The sequence below is a fragment of the Balaenoptera borealis genome (genome assembly GCF_965194805.1).
Source record: "Balaenoptera borealis genome assembly, chromosome: 14".
NCBI lineage: Eukaryota > Metazoa > Chordata > Mammalia > Artiodactyla > Balaenopteridae > Balaenoptera > Balaenoptera borealis.
Genome location: NC_138875.1, coordinates 4176783 through 4192266, shown reverse-complemented (window position 1 = coordinate 4192266; position 15484 = coordinate 4176783). Strand labels below are relative to the sequence as shown.

Sequence of the window (15484 nt, the reverse complement as noted above, 5' to 3'; positions counted from 1 at the left end):
CACCTGCAGCCAGTCTTTTCTAACAGTAATAGCCATTCCTGCACTGACCATCTTTTTCTTAACACACAGCTTAGGCAACTAATCTCTTAAGCACAGAATATCACAGCACAAGATTTATTTCCAGTGTACAGCACAATAGGTATCTTTTCATTCTTGGTGTCCTTTCAACATGACCAGCGCTTATCATCTTCCTCTTCCTACATCCATGGTTTTTTGCTCTGTCCTGCTCCTCATTTCCATTAATCTAATAAATGCAATGGAAATTTAGAGAAGGGTAAGTCACTGAATGTGGAGGAGAAGGGTCTAGATTTAGGCCTGTAAGGTTTTTATTGGTAGAACTCAGGTAAATCAGAGCGGGGGCAATGCTTTAAGCCAGTGCATTGTTAAAATGCTTATGACTTGTCCAGGCAATAAAAAGTTGGCCAGGTTAGCTGGAGTTCATTGAAAAGCAGTAGGCAATAAAGTTAGAATGTTGTTTCCCAAAAGATGGATGATAAGGGCAAACGATTGTGAACCGTTCTCTCTAATCTTAATACAGTGTCCTCTCACCCATTAATACTTATTTTCCACCTCACTTGAGGTCTCTCTAATCTCTGGCTCACTGTAAGAAAATGCCCCACACTTCCCACGGTGAGAAAACTGTAAGTGGCAAGTTGTTGGCTGTCTACAGGCTTAAATACCCTACAGACAGGGCACCTGAGGACCAGAGAAAAAAGCATTCCAAGACATGGAAAAGGGATACAAAAGGAGAGTGGGAGTACTGGCTCTGTCCTCTCCCCTCCAAAAGACCAGATAGAGGTATAACTCCCTAACAAATCCTCCAGTTAAAAAAAGTTTTTTAAGTTAGTTAAGATGCTATTCTGACAAAATGTAAATACCTTCCTCTGGACAGAGATTCAACTTCTTATAAATTAACATAATTAAAGAAACTGAAAACCAGTTCAAATAAGTACAAAATAGGAGTTTGGGTTTGGAAGATAAGAGGGAAAGCATGAAATATTTGATATACGGTATAGAGGAGAAACAGGGTGAGCTGAAACACTGAGTACATTATGTAAAGTGGTTATGTATGATTCAGTGTAATAGCCTTTGAAACTATATAATGCATAACTGACTCTGTAATAAATCTGTGTTGTTTAATGTTTCTTTTTGTTTGCCAAATTCTTTTGAGGACTTATGCATTAAAATCTTATTTCTATTAAAAGCTAAGAGAATTTGATATTTCTCAAAGTATTATAAAGGATTTTGAAACTAACAAGAATGCTGTTATTGCGGGACATTCGATTTTGAGCAACTGGTGCTATGTTTTGCCAAGGTGAGATTTCAATTTGTAATATCTAGGGTGGGTTCAAGATAGTAGTTGTCTCTTATTTTGCTTCAACATTGATATGTGCAAAAGTATAAACCATTTTTGTGAATTTTTGAAACTGAATTATCACTTTAAAAAGGTATTGAAACAATATTGTCATACAGAAGCCATCAAATTACTAAAATAATTTTGTTATACATCTACATTTTTATTTTTTTGCTGAACATATATCCAACAAAGCACCTTTACTGAGAATACATAATATATTGAATATATAAAGTACTCTTATAATTCAACAATATATAATTCATTTAAAAAATAATTAAAGATTTAAACAAGTAATTCACCAAAAAGATATATGGGTGGCAAGTAAGCACATTAAAAGATGCTCAACATCATTAGCAGTCATTAGGAAAATGCAAATCAAAACCACAATAAGATACTGCTACACACCTACTAGTATAGCCAAAACTAAAAAGCCTGATATAATATTGATGAGAATGTGGAGGAACTGGAGAACTTAAACATGATTGGGAGGAATGTAAAATGGTACAGCCACTTTGGAAAACAGTTTGGCAGTGTCTTTAAAAAGTTAAACATATACCTACCATTGCAGTTCAGCCATTCTACTCCTAGGGGTTTACCCAAGAGAAAGGAAAGCATATGTCCATACACAGATTGACATGTATACACTGATGTGTATAAAATTGATGACTAATAAGAACCTGCTGTATAAAAAAATAAATAAAAATTAAATTAAAATTTATCTAAAAAAAAAAAAAGACACAAATGTTCACAGCAGCTTTATTTGTAATAGCCAAAAACTGGAAACAACCAAATGCCCATTAAGAAGTGAATAGGTAAACAAACTGTGGTATATCCACACAATGGAATATTATTTGGCAATAAAAAGGAATGAAATATTGATACCACAACAACATGACTGAAGAATCCAGACCAAAAAATAGTACGTATTATTCCATTTATATAAAACTCTAGAAAATGCAAACTAAGGAAGAATTGGAGGGATTACAAGGACAGTTTGGAGGGCGATGAGTATGCCTGCGATTTTGATTGTGGTGATGGTTTCATGGTGCACACATAGGTCGAAATGTACCAAGTCGTACAGTTTAAATATACATAGTTTATTGAGAGTCAGTCATACCTCAATAAAACCGTAACCAAAAAACTACCTTATTTCAACTCGTTTTTTTGAGATTATGAAATGTTCTAAAATTGACTGTGGTGGGAGGGAGTTCCCTTGTGGCCTAGTGGTTAGGAATCCAGGCTTTCACTGCTTCGGCCCAGATTCAATCCGTGTTCAGGGAACTGAGATTCTGCAAGCCACATGGCACGGCCAAAAAATTTTAAAATAAACAAAAATAAAGTTGACTGTGGTGATGGTTGCACATATCTGGGAATATACTAAAAACCACTGAATTTTATACTTTAAATGGGTGAATTAATTGTATGGTATGTGAGTTAACATCTCAATTAAACTGCTTAAAAATATCTATCTATTGGGAATTCCTTGGTGGTCCAGTGGTGAGGACTCTGCTCTTCCACTGCAGGGGGCACGGGTTTGATCCCTGGTCAGGGAACTAAGATGCCACATGCCACTGGGTGTGGCCAAAAAAATAAAATATCTATCTCCTTTTTTTTTTTTTTTTTTAATTTTTATTTATTTATTTATTTATTTATGGCTGTGTTGGGTCTTCGTTTCTGTGCGAGGGCTTCCTCTAGTTGTGGCAAGCGGGGGCCACTCTTCATCGCGGTGCGCGGACCTCTCACTATCACGGCCTCTCTTGTTGCGGAGCACAGGCTCCAGATGCGCAAGCTCAGTAGTTGTGGCTCACGGGCCTAGTTGCTCCGCGGCATGTGGGATCTTCCCAGACCAGGGCTCGAACCCGTGTCCCCTGCATTGGCAGGCAGATTCTCAACCACTGCGCCACCAGGGAAGCCCTTTTTTTTTTAATTTACATAAGAGTTTAACAAACTTATTTTTACCTGGAGGAGATACTATAGGCAAGTACATGATTAAAAGTGGGAATGTACATATAGCCTAGAAAATGACAATAACAAGTAGAAACAAGAACTCAAATAGCTCCCCACTCTGGTTCAGCAAACAGCTTGAAAAACCTCAAACTGCCATGAAGGGAGAGCATCATTTTACTGTGTACACGTAGTACCTGGGACTATGCTGATAAGCCAAAAATGCTACTCTATTTGGTAAACTCTGCTAAACAGACCACGTAAACACAGTACACTTTAGAGAGAGAATCTTAAAGTGCACGACTCTAAAGGCCTCTGATATACATTTACATTTTTGTTAGACCTAGTTTTAAAAGAGTAAAATTTCTAGGTATCTCATTACGAAATTACAACTATTATAATAATATCAATAGAATCTTATAAACTTGTACATATAATTAATGATTCATTATCATTTGATATGAGCCGTTTTAAGTTTATACTGTCTTCAGGGGAAAAAATGACTTGTTATTAACATAAATATGACTATTGGCATGAAATTTTAACCTGATTAGGCAAAAGAACTTTCAACCAGCATATGCACAATGCCTTGATCATTGAAGCCAAGGAGAGGTAGGTAGGGAACACAGATTTGACTGATTGATTCAGCTCTTAACAGACTTTTCCCTAAAGTCTAACAATTACCAGGCATACCTCTGTGTGGCAACACTGTATTAGTCATTAGTTTGTGCTTATAACTGGCTTATTGTTTGCATCAGTTCAACTTAGTTTTTTCTAACAATTCTAGTTGTTAAGAATTTAGTACAATGTTAATTTAGAACTGGGAGCAAATGAGTAGCTTATTACTTATGTGTTGATAGTTGCTAAAATTTTTGAATGCTTTCCAAATTGCATAGTTAAACTGTATCTAAGCATTGGCTGATAATACTTCACCACCTCTATCTTTTATAGTATGAAAATGGGACAAATAGTAAGTATTCTTCACACCATACCCCCTGACTGTCCTTTTCACTCATATGAAGATTTCCAGATGCACTGGGATGACCTGGTAAGGAATAGAAACATATATTACATTAGTAGCTACTTGACTTTACTTCTTGTAATTTAACCTTAAGTTTAGCTTTCTCAAGAGAATTTCAACTTTGTTCTTAATTTTTAGTATAGCTATAAGCTTCCAGAAAATTGTGGAACTACTAAAATATACTGCAACATCTACTTCAAAATGATAGGAAGAAGGATCTTCACATATCCTTTACAGATGCTCTCTGCCCACCTTATGATCCAGGCTTACTCCTGCCCTGCTGTCATCATTTTCAACCTTCTCTGAGTTCAAATGAAGCTACTTTCCCTCTACTTCTTTTTATCTGAATAAGTGTTTTTTGTTTTCCTTAGAATTTTGCTATTTTTATTTGAGGATGAGCTTAATAAAAATATTTTTTCCCCTTAAACACTACTGCAACAATTTAGACGGCAGAAGAAACTTTAGAGTAGATAGGAAAAATGTTTACATGATTCCTTGTAGAAAGTAAGAAAATAATTGCAGGCTTCTCCTTAGCCAAGGGCTCCCTCCTGTGGCATGCTGGATATTACTGAAAGGGTAGAATTAAAAGAACTAGTCATTTAATGAAATTTTCTTTTCAGAGTAATTTTACGGTCAAAGTTTAGAGGATTTGAGTTGCACTTAATGCACCCCATTGATACAAGAAAATATTTTTCTTAATGTTATTTTTAAAAATCTACGTACAAAAAGAGCGCAAGCGCTCAGGTGAAACTCTTCCATCTTAATTCGTACTTATTTCACCATCTCTGTCTCTTTGTATTCTGACCAGCTGGAGTTTCCAAATGGAAGAGGGAGGAGCCTAGTGTTCTCTTTCTGTATTCTACATTTCCTAACCCAAATCTTAATATAAAGTTGAGGTTGACAGCTATCAATTTTTCCCCTTCATTAGATGCTAAGACATTATTCCAAGTCTTCAGAATATTTTTCATCTGAAAAAGTAGCTGCTTTTCTCAGAGAACTGCTTTCAGAGCTTGAATACAATCTAGACATGTTGTTTCTCTGTACTGAATTTTTACTGCTCTTAGAGATGCAACCTGTTTATTGTTTACTGTAAACACTTATTTTTATAATCCATAAAGGTCATAGTATCTTTTTTATAAATCATTTTTTTATAAATCTTAGTTTGCCAGTCTGTGTAGAAAGCCATATATTAAGGGTACTGTGAGTTGTCTTTATTGTGAGTGTTAAAATTTAAGCAATTAAGATTCCTGTGAGAAAACGTTCTCTATAGCTTTGGATAATAAGGAATAAGCAATATATAAAATAGTTAGGATTTAGTTGTGTGCCTTTTTAGCAGTTACTATTTTAAGACCTTTTTATTTCCATTACAAAATGCTGTCTTCTATCTACAAAAAATGTCCCACTGTTCTTTAACAATGTTCAGATACCCTCTCAGTTGCATCAGAAGTCAGCCCATACAGTTCTTTCCAAGGGTGGATATGGAAAGTGTGTTGAAAAGTTTTGTTTCAGATTTAAAATCTAAACTGCCCCATATATGTGGATTTCCCATAAAGATGACAACTAAACCGTGCTACTACACACAAGAACTAACTAAACTGTATCTGCAGGTAAGAGATTTCATATCCTACCAAGTTCTCTAAGACATGCTATGCACCTTTTGCCTTCAGTGATGGACTACCTACCCACTGTGCTATAAGTCTTTTCTTTCAGTTCAATGTTTCCCTAATACTATTTGTCATTGTTGTACTTAACCATTTGTTATTGTCATTCTTATTATTATTGTATTTAACTTGGTATTATGGTAGTAGTTGTTTACTGTTCTATTTCTTCTAATTTAACATGACTTCCTAGAGGGCAAAGAGCATATTCATCTTCTTATTCCAAGTTCCTGTTAACTTAATAGGTGTTCATTAAATGTTTTTTCAAAGAATAAATGAATAAATGATCATATAGGATAGTTTGGAAACATTTGCCTCATACAAATCCAAGTTTTCTTTGAAATTCTGCCACTTCATTTGCGTCTGATTGATTGAAAAAGCCTTTGAATAATTCCATTTATAGAAATTGAATTAACTTGGTAGCATTTTCATTGTAAGATGATATGCTAAGTGAAATCTTATTTATGAAAAAAAGGAATAAGTAGGAATTAAGCAATATTGATGAAGAAAATATGATGGCCTATCTTCACACTCAATAAAAGAAGATTTCTTTGTCAAAAGGAAACAAAATTAAAAGGGAAGTTTTTGAAGAACAAGTGGAAATTCAATTTAAATTTTTCAACAATGATCTTTCTTTTAAATGACAAATATGTGTGTTTTCATCAAAAGGAAAGATGGAGGTTTGAATAATTTGAACAGTTCGAAATGTAATATGAATTATTTCAATATTTCTGTGTCTTCTGAGTCTCCTTTCTTGACTTATAATGCTAGCATCTTGTTTTGTCATAGCTTCCACTGCTCCAGTGATTTAGGCTTTCATGTGGTGTTGACTTGCTATGGCTCAAACACTATGCCTCATGGCATTTTTGCAGCTTTTGCTGCCGTACTACTTGCTTCATTCTCTTTATAATCCTCAAGTAAAATTCACCAGAGCCAGTATTTGATAGACCCCTTTTATCTTTTCTAGCCGGGTCACACATCTCTCACTAGCCACTAGCCTGTGGATCTGGTATCCTTGGGTTAGGGGCTAACACCTCATATAAATGCTATAAAAACATAACAGCCAAAATATCAGGTGCTATAGGCAAGGCCATTTCCTTAGAAGGGAGTGTGGGTGGACAGATACCAATTGACATCTTTATGATCTTTATGAATCTTAAAATTTTTCCCTGACATAACATTTTAAAAGGTTTAGTTGTTGGCCAAGTCCAAATCTGAGGAATTTAGAAGATATGTCATTACATCATGCATTTTTATTGAATATATTTATTGAATACCTTATATTTCCAGCCTACATCTGTTTTGAAAGTGGTGAGTCCAGACAATATATTTGTGAAAATTTGCTTCTTAAATGTAAAATAACACTTATTTGGAAATTCTGGTCTTTATAGTGCTGCTGACAATTGGTACATTGACAATAAGAATTTCTCCTCAGTTTTATTGAGTGCCTTCTCTGTGCCTTCTCACTTAATCATCAAAATAGACTCTTGGGGTAAAAAATTGTTTTCTCAGTTTTGCAGAAGAAGAAACTTGAAGCTCACAGCATTCAAGTAATTTAACCAAAACCACACAGTTAAATACATTGCAGAATTAAAACTGAAACCCAAAGAATGGATTCTTAGTTCTAAAATTGGAAAAAGTTTAGATTTGTGGTTAAGAGCCAGGCTCTAGAGACAGGCTGCCTAGGTTTGAACTCCTTACTACTTGTATAATCTTGGGCAAGTTATTTGATCTCCGTGTGCCTCAGTTTCTCCAGTTGTAAAATGGGGCATAGTAGTAGTGGTAGTAATAGCACTTGTCACAAATTGGGCTCTCTAGGAGGCCTACTCTGAAATGGAGTCCAGTGTGTGTGATGCTTATTGAGAAGTGCCCTTGGAATCAACACCTACAGACAGCAGGGAAGGAAGAAGAATGGGTAAAGGGAGAAGTTAAAAGCAAAGCAGGTGCCATATAGCCATGGCCAACCTTCTGAGGAGCACAGTGGCTAAAACGGCCCATCACAGTGGTTCTGCATTGGCCAAAATAGCCAGGCCTTTATACCTCTTCCATCTGTCGTTGGATTTGGGCCACCTGGAGACAGGCAGGTTCTAGGGTGAGATGGGTCTCCATAACTGAGGCAGTCTCTGCAGGGGCTGACTGCCAAAGGTGGTTTGCTGACAGTACCCCGGCAGCGGGGGAGCAGCCCTTTCTTGAAGGGGATCTGGGCAGCACATCACCATTTCCTTCCCAGTACTTCATAGGGTTTTTTGTGTTTTGTTTTTGGATTAGGTAATCCTATTTGGAACAGTTCCTTGTACTTGAGCTCTCAGTAAATGTTAGTTCCTATTATTGCTACAACCTTGTTAGCTCTAAGATTCATGAAGTACTAAAAAAAATAAATTTTAAAAATGAAAAATAAATTGATCAAACTACTTGATAAAGCTCAACTGACTTAAAAAAGTAAATTAGCAGGAGTGCTTAGCCAAACTAGCTTTTTTTTTTAACTTACAGGAATTCTCCAAGATACATAAAAGAAATTACTATAGTGTAACGAACTCCTGTATGCCTATCATCTAGCTCCTCCTTGACGGATTTTTGGGGTGGGGGTAAACTGTAGTCTTTTAAAACAAATCCAAGATATGCTGTTATTTTAATCTGTAAAGACTTTAGTATGTATCTTTTTCTGATAAGAGCTTTTTAAAAATATTATGTAACAATAATTCATTAATATCACCTAATACCAGTTCATACTACAATTCCCTGTTTATCTCAAAGATTTATTTTAGAGGTTTCGTTTAAGTCAGAATCCAAGCAAGGTCCACATAATTTGGTTGTTCTATCTCTTAGATCTCTTTTATTGAATAACATTCCAAATTCCCCTCCCTTTTTTTTATGCCAGTTATTTGCTGGGAAAACTGGATCATATACCTGGAAAATGTGCCATATTTTGCATTTGAATGATGGCTTCCTTATCGTGTCATGTCTTTTAAACTTAACACATTCTTCCAAGCCCTATATTTCCTACAAACCTGTACTTAAATCCTAAGCTTAACTGAATCGTGGTTGGACTTTAATCAAGAAACACTCAGGTGGTGCAAGACACAGAACCAAATTTTAATAGAAAAAAACACATTTGATCCATCATTTTGATCAGTCCTCAAGCTTCATTTAATAATTTCCTTAATTCTAGGCCTCCATTAGATATCCATTCATATCTAAATATAAATTAAAGCTTTTGGTTTCCCTATAATTTTATGTTAATGTACAGTTATATAAATTGTATGTAAAGTTCTAGAAATTAAAAGTCAACTAAGCCACACTGACACCTAGCAGAATAATGGTAATAATGTGGTAGAGTGTATGTTTTTTTGTTAGGTTATGACTTCACAAAGCTTTGGTTTGTTGACAATTTAAGTATTTTAAGTTCTGTGAATTACTTATGAGCTCATCTGCTGTTTACACTGGCCCTTTTTGTAGTCTTTTTAAAATTTTTGAATGTAAACCTAGAAGAGGTTTCCCCCTTTGGGCTGTTTACTATATTTTAGAAATTGAAAGAATGAGTAAATAATACATTGACAAGCTAGGGAGCAAAACAAGCTCCTGGAAATTATTTCCACCAGATATATATTCCTGAGAGACAGATGAAGATGAAACTGGGTGTGAATATAAGCGTTTCAGATACATATTCTAGATAAGTTTTATATCAAAATACAGGTAATCTATTCTTATATGAATCTGCCTAGAATGAGTTTTTCTTTTGCTATCTCAAGTAGTAGGTATATTGTTTAACAGTTATTATGGTTTATGAAAACCAAGGGTCTAAAAATGTTCTTTGATTTTCTATAATTGATTTCAACTTAGTTCTTGACCTGTTTTTTCATCAAATGGAAAAAATTCAATCTAGACATTTTAAGATGATTCAGCCGCTTCTGACAAAACATCTTTTTGAGGTAGAATTTCATTCAAATTTAAGAATCATTCTCCCCGTGATAGCATCTACGTACGGGGGAAAGCCTACATAGGGTGAGGGCATTTGGTGTGTTTGCCTCAAATGGTCCACATCAGGAGAATGAATGCCCTAAGCTCTGTTTCCAGACACCTGCAAAGCTGGTGAGTGGACACTGGGGCTTCTGCTAACACTGCAACTGAAAAACCAAAGGCATTCATAAGTAAACTTTTCAGCAGAAACTACAGAAGTATGGCTTTACCTCACTTCTTTCTTCCAAGTATTGTATGAGTGCATCTGACTGGTTGATCCTAAATCACATCCTGAACCCTAGCTGCAAAGGAGAAAATGTTCATTTTAGATTTCCAGGCTCCAGAAGGATTGCTAGAAGGAGGGTGGAATGGGTATTGAACACCAGTCCACTGTATCCGTCACATCCATCACACAGTCACAGCTGAGTAGTGGAGGGGAGAGGGCAGGCATTAACTTCTTGACTTGCATTAGTCTGATGTTGCTGGTCTCATATGGTATCTTGACGAAGATGGTATACAAGGTGTTCTTCTAGCTCCTTTGTACAGATGGTCTTCAGAAGAACAGCTGTACCCCCTCTTGAATTTCTCTAGAGCTACATGTCAAACCCTGTTATGGGTAGAATTGTGCACCCCTCCCCCCCCAAAAAAATTGACATGTTGAAGTCCTAACCAGCAGTACCTCAGGATGTGGCCTTGTTTGAAATAGGGCTGTTACAGAAATGATTAGATACTGGCATATGTGGGCCCCTAATCCAATGTGACTGGTGTTCTTATATAAAGGGGAAATTTGGACACAGACTCATTTGCAGGGAGAATGCCATGTGAATATGAAATGGCCATCTCCAAGTCAAGGGAAGAGGCCTAGAGCATATCCTTTTCTCATGGCCCCAATTCTGCCAGCACCTTTTTTATTTTGGACTTCTCACCTCCAGAACTTTGAGGCAATACATTTCTGTTGTTTAAGCCACCCAGTTTGTGGTGGCTTTGTTATAGCAGCCCTATCAAACAATACAAACCCCTTCTTGATGCGTGCTTTTTCACTCAGCCTAGCAATCTACTGGCATTATAAACCATTCCTCAGTTAGCTTCTGCATCACTTCACTCAGGGTCATGAAAGCAGGCTGGGTCCTCTTCTGTGCCCTCTGCAAATTATGAGGAAGTAAAGAGAGGTGTCCTCTTGCCTTACTGACATGGATAAGACTCAGGCTTGAGAAATCTGCAGACAAAAGTGAACCCAGTCACCTACTTTGAGCATCACCCAAACCTTACCCAGGACTTTATTGGGGACTTCCCACTTCTCCCACGAATAGCCATGGTGGGAGAAGGAGCATTGTTCTCTGTGGTGACTTTGTATTATGTCAACTTGAGTACGCTGTAGGTATGTGTCCTTGAATTCCTTCCTACATCGTTCTGGCTTAGGGTGGCACGTGATTGGGAAGGTGGAGGCGAAGCGAGAGCTACGTTCACACAGAGAAAGTCTGTGTGAGGCCAGTATTGCAGCTCAGCCTCATTGGGATAAGCCATGGCAGCTTGTTGATATGGAGCAGAAGTTGGGCCATAGCTCCATCTGCCCTGACCACATCTCCTCCTTCAGCTCTCTAAATCCTGTGTCGGGTTTGTATGCATCTCCATTGCCAAGTGCACCAGCCCTTTTGTAGGTCACCTGTACTATGATGTCCGAGGCTTGAAGTTGGTAAGAGACCAACTGCTCTCTGACATCTACTCCATTTTTCAAGGTGGCCACAAGGTCACCCAGCCACATGCCCTTCTGACCAGTGACAACTCTTCTATTGCAGTATGGGGTCTATGTTCCCTCCCTTTGGGTCTGGGCAGGCCTGTGATAGAAGTGATGCTACATGACTTCCAAGACTAGGTCATTAAAAGAAAAACAGTTTCTACCTGTCTCTTGGGACAGTTGCTTTGCCACGTGTGAGGGATCCCAGTCTACATGAAGAGGCTACCTGTAGGTACTCCAGCTGACAGCCAGTGTCGATCATCATAAATGTGAGTGAGGAAGTGATTCCAGCCCCAGAGTCATCTAACCACAACTGCCTGAGAGACTCTTAGCTAAACCATGTCAAATCCCAGAATCAAAAAATAAATAAAATTTTTTTTTAAATCCCAGAATCATTAAAGATAAAACATAATTATTTTTATTTAAAGCCACTAAGTTTTGGTGTGATTTGCCTAATAAGTAACTGGATCACTCACTTTTCCTCTGCCTGTTCACAACTCTTATCTCCTAAAATTCTGTCCTACTGTCCTCCCAACTATATTCAACAACTGAATCTCCAGTAAGGGAGAGAAAAACCAATTGTTCTGGTTTGAATATTGTTCCAGATTGTTTTTTTAAATTTTATTTCACGTTGTGAATCTATGTGTTTTTTATGTCAGAGGGTGAGAAAAGAACTCTGTGTTGAGTGTTTCAGATTATTGTCACATGTCTCTCTTTTACAGACACTAAGACTTAATAGGTATGTATTTTAAAAGACTATAAGCACTTCCCAGCAACAGATGAATAGATAAACAAAATGTGGTATATACATACATGGAATATTATTCAGCCATAAAAATGAATGAAATTCTGACACGTGCTACAACATGGATGAACCTTGAAAAGCTAAATGAAATAAGCCAGACACAAAAAGACAAATATTGTGATTCCACTTACATGGACTACATAGAGTGGGCAAATTCATAGAGACAGAAAGGAGAATGGTGGTGACCAGAGCTGTGAGGAGAAGGAAACGAGTTATTGCTTAAAGACTATGAAGTTCCTGTTTGGGATAAAGATAAAGTTTTGGAAATAGTGGTGATGATTACAGAACAGAAGTACAGTGGGGAATGTACTTAATGCCACTGAATTGTATGCTTAAAAATGGATAAAATGGTATATTTCATGCTTTATATTTTTTTACAATTTTTTAAGAAGACTCTGAACACTTGTTTCTCTTTGATGTATCTGACAAGTCAGTTTGACGAGTACTTGCTGAATTGCTTCCAGGTACCAGGCACTCTAGTAGGCAATGAGACTGCAAAATGATTAAGACACAGTCACTGCCCTAAACTCAAAATCCTACTTGTTCTGAAAGGCGTAGTGTAGATGCAACCACCTCCTCCATTAATTTAATTTCTTGAGTAAGTGTTTTGTTAGTAACTGTGTGAAAGATTTAAGAATGTGAAGGATGTAAGAATAAGTAACTCATAGTTCCTACCCTCAAAGAATCTAGTATCTACTTAGGGAGACTGAACATGCACACTAAAAGATAAGAGCATTACCTTGTCCTATTTTTTTGGTGACAAATAAATAGTAACTGATAGAAGATCCTTGGGAAGTTGAGAGGGAAAAAATGGAGAGAAGAGGGAAAGACATTCTGAGAGAGACAGCAGAACGAGCACGTTTGGAGGACGATGGTAGCAGCTAAGGGTATAGTTTTTATAGTTGATTTATATACAATTTAGAATATAACTTCATCTTAAAATATTATCTTGAAAGGATGGTATCTAAAGAAGGATACAAATCATAATATACACATGTCCTCACTAAGGCTCATTTGTTTTTTGTTTTTCTTTACCTGTTCTATGTATTGTAGTGTTACTTTTTATCCATATTTTGATGATATCTTATATCTTATTTCTTTTCCATTAAGGACATTATTACATTTTCTAAATTTCCTAATCTTTATCCTTTCAGGAAAAGAAAGTCAAGCCGCCTAATCTAACCACTAAACAAAAATTCAGGTCCTCTCTGGCTAGGGCCCCTTCCACAAGACCTGCCCAGGCTCAAAGTATTCCACTTCATTCAGTAGCCACGGACCACAAGGTGGAGCTTTCGGTCAGCCAGCCGAAGCCCTGTGTGTCCTCAACTCTGCACCTCCAGCCAGAATCTGTTCAGAGCAGAAAGAAATCCCTTCCTGACGAGGCAGCACAAGTACATCTGAAAGTACCAAAGCTCAACAGAGGAAATAAGCAAGTTCAAGACACAGATTTTAGCTCCCAACATAATATTGCCCCTAAATTCATACCAGTTTTCAAAAATCGACAATTACAGATGAACAAAAATATCTTTGAACCTGACAACCTGAAAAGAAAACATGTTACAGAATCTAAGTTGCTTTCACTTAAAACTAGTGTGATCCAGGATGATAAACTGAATTTAGATCCAGCTATTAAAAAAAGATTTAATCGCAGCATTCAAATGAAGACTTCTAGATCTCTGCAAGAAAAAAACACTGAGTCCTTTGAAAATATGACAGAAAATCCCCCTTCTAGTGGAAAATTATCAGTCATGAGTTTAAGTAAAAGTAAACAGCTATCTAATAGTTCAGTATTTCGGATGTCAAATAACAAGTTAGGGGTAATAAAAAGTGCTGTTGACTTCCAAGTGAATGAAAAAGAAAATTTGACAAGCAAATACATAACACAAATTTTAGGGAAAGGCCACGAGTCACTAAAAGTGAAAAGACCACCACACATTTTTGAATCAGACACAGAAACGGAAGATTCCCAACTGCTGCAGCAACAATCAGTTGATCAAACTAAAGAAACTGATGTAAGTGACCACCGATTAATAGTAAGCAGAACAGCCCACAAGTCTAAAAGGAAATTATGTCAGGACTCTTCAGAAACTTCAAAGAAGCCTCACTCCAGTACTATCCATTATGGACAATCCAGTTCTTCTAAGAACCAGGTAAAAAACCTAAAAACAATTTTAATCTGGGGATATTGACCATGTGATAGACCTTTAAAACCCCTCAATAAAGATTTAAATGATTTGCCCAAGATCATCTAGAAACACATTAAGAAACAGAATATCTAACACAACTGCAAGTATATACAGTTAATTTATAACAAAATGTGATTCTTTAATCTGGTTACAGATACATAACTTGGACAAATCAACACCTAAGAAATCTCTCATCATTCCTAAAGCTTAGGACATGGATGTGAAAGAAGGAAATATCCACCAGGTAACTTAGGTGATATCTTCTGATTGATTGATTGATTATTATTTGGCTGTGTTGGGTCTTTGTTGCTGCGTGCAAGCTTTCTCTACTTGCGGTGAGCGGGGGCTACTCTTCGTTGCGGTGTGCGGGCTTCTCATTGCGGTGGCTTCTCTTATTGCGGAGCACGGGCTCTAGGCGAGCAGGCTCAATAGTTGTGGCTTGCGGGCTTAGTTGCTCCACCACATGTGGGATCTTCCCAGACAAGGGATCAAACCCTTGTCCCCTGCATTGGCAGGTGTATTCTTAAACACTGTGCCACCAAGGATGTCCCTGATTTATTTTTTATTACATTAACAAAATAGGAATTACCAAGTTTAGGGATCCCCTGTCTCATGTACCAGAGGAGCTACTTTTAATTCCTTGAAGCCTTAAAATCAACAAGGAAATAGTAAATGGTGGGGACAGTACAATCCTTGACTAAGGACTGTACACAGCAACTGTAACGTGTTGTAAAGGCCCCTAAAGAAGGATGAGGTAGAGAGAGGTCCCATCACTGGCTCCCACCCACTCTGTTCTGGGGTCTTTGCAGACTAAGAACAAG

The 15484-nt window shown here is 37.0% G+C and overlaps 1 protein-coding gene across 1 annotated transcript in view; it reads left to right on the top strand.

Moving 5' to 3' along the window:
• LOC309611194 (uncharacterized protein C18orf63) overlaps positions 1–15086 on the top strand; it is a 29866-nt gene extending 14780 nt beyond the window's left edge. Inside the window, 6 exon segments of the mRNA XM_082355324.1 lie at positions 1206–1315; positions 4253–4349; positions 4461–4546; positions 5746–5929; positions 13632–14627; positions 14818–15086. Of these exon segments, the coding sequence (XP_082211450.1) occupies positions 1206–1315; positions 4253–4349; positions 4461–4546; positions 5746–5929; positions 13632–14627; positions 14818–14874 (1530 nt within the window). The 3' untranslated portion in view covers positions 14875–15086.
• Positions 15087–15484: the final 398 nt, after the last annotated feature.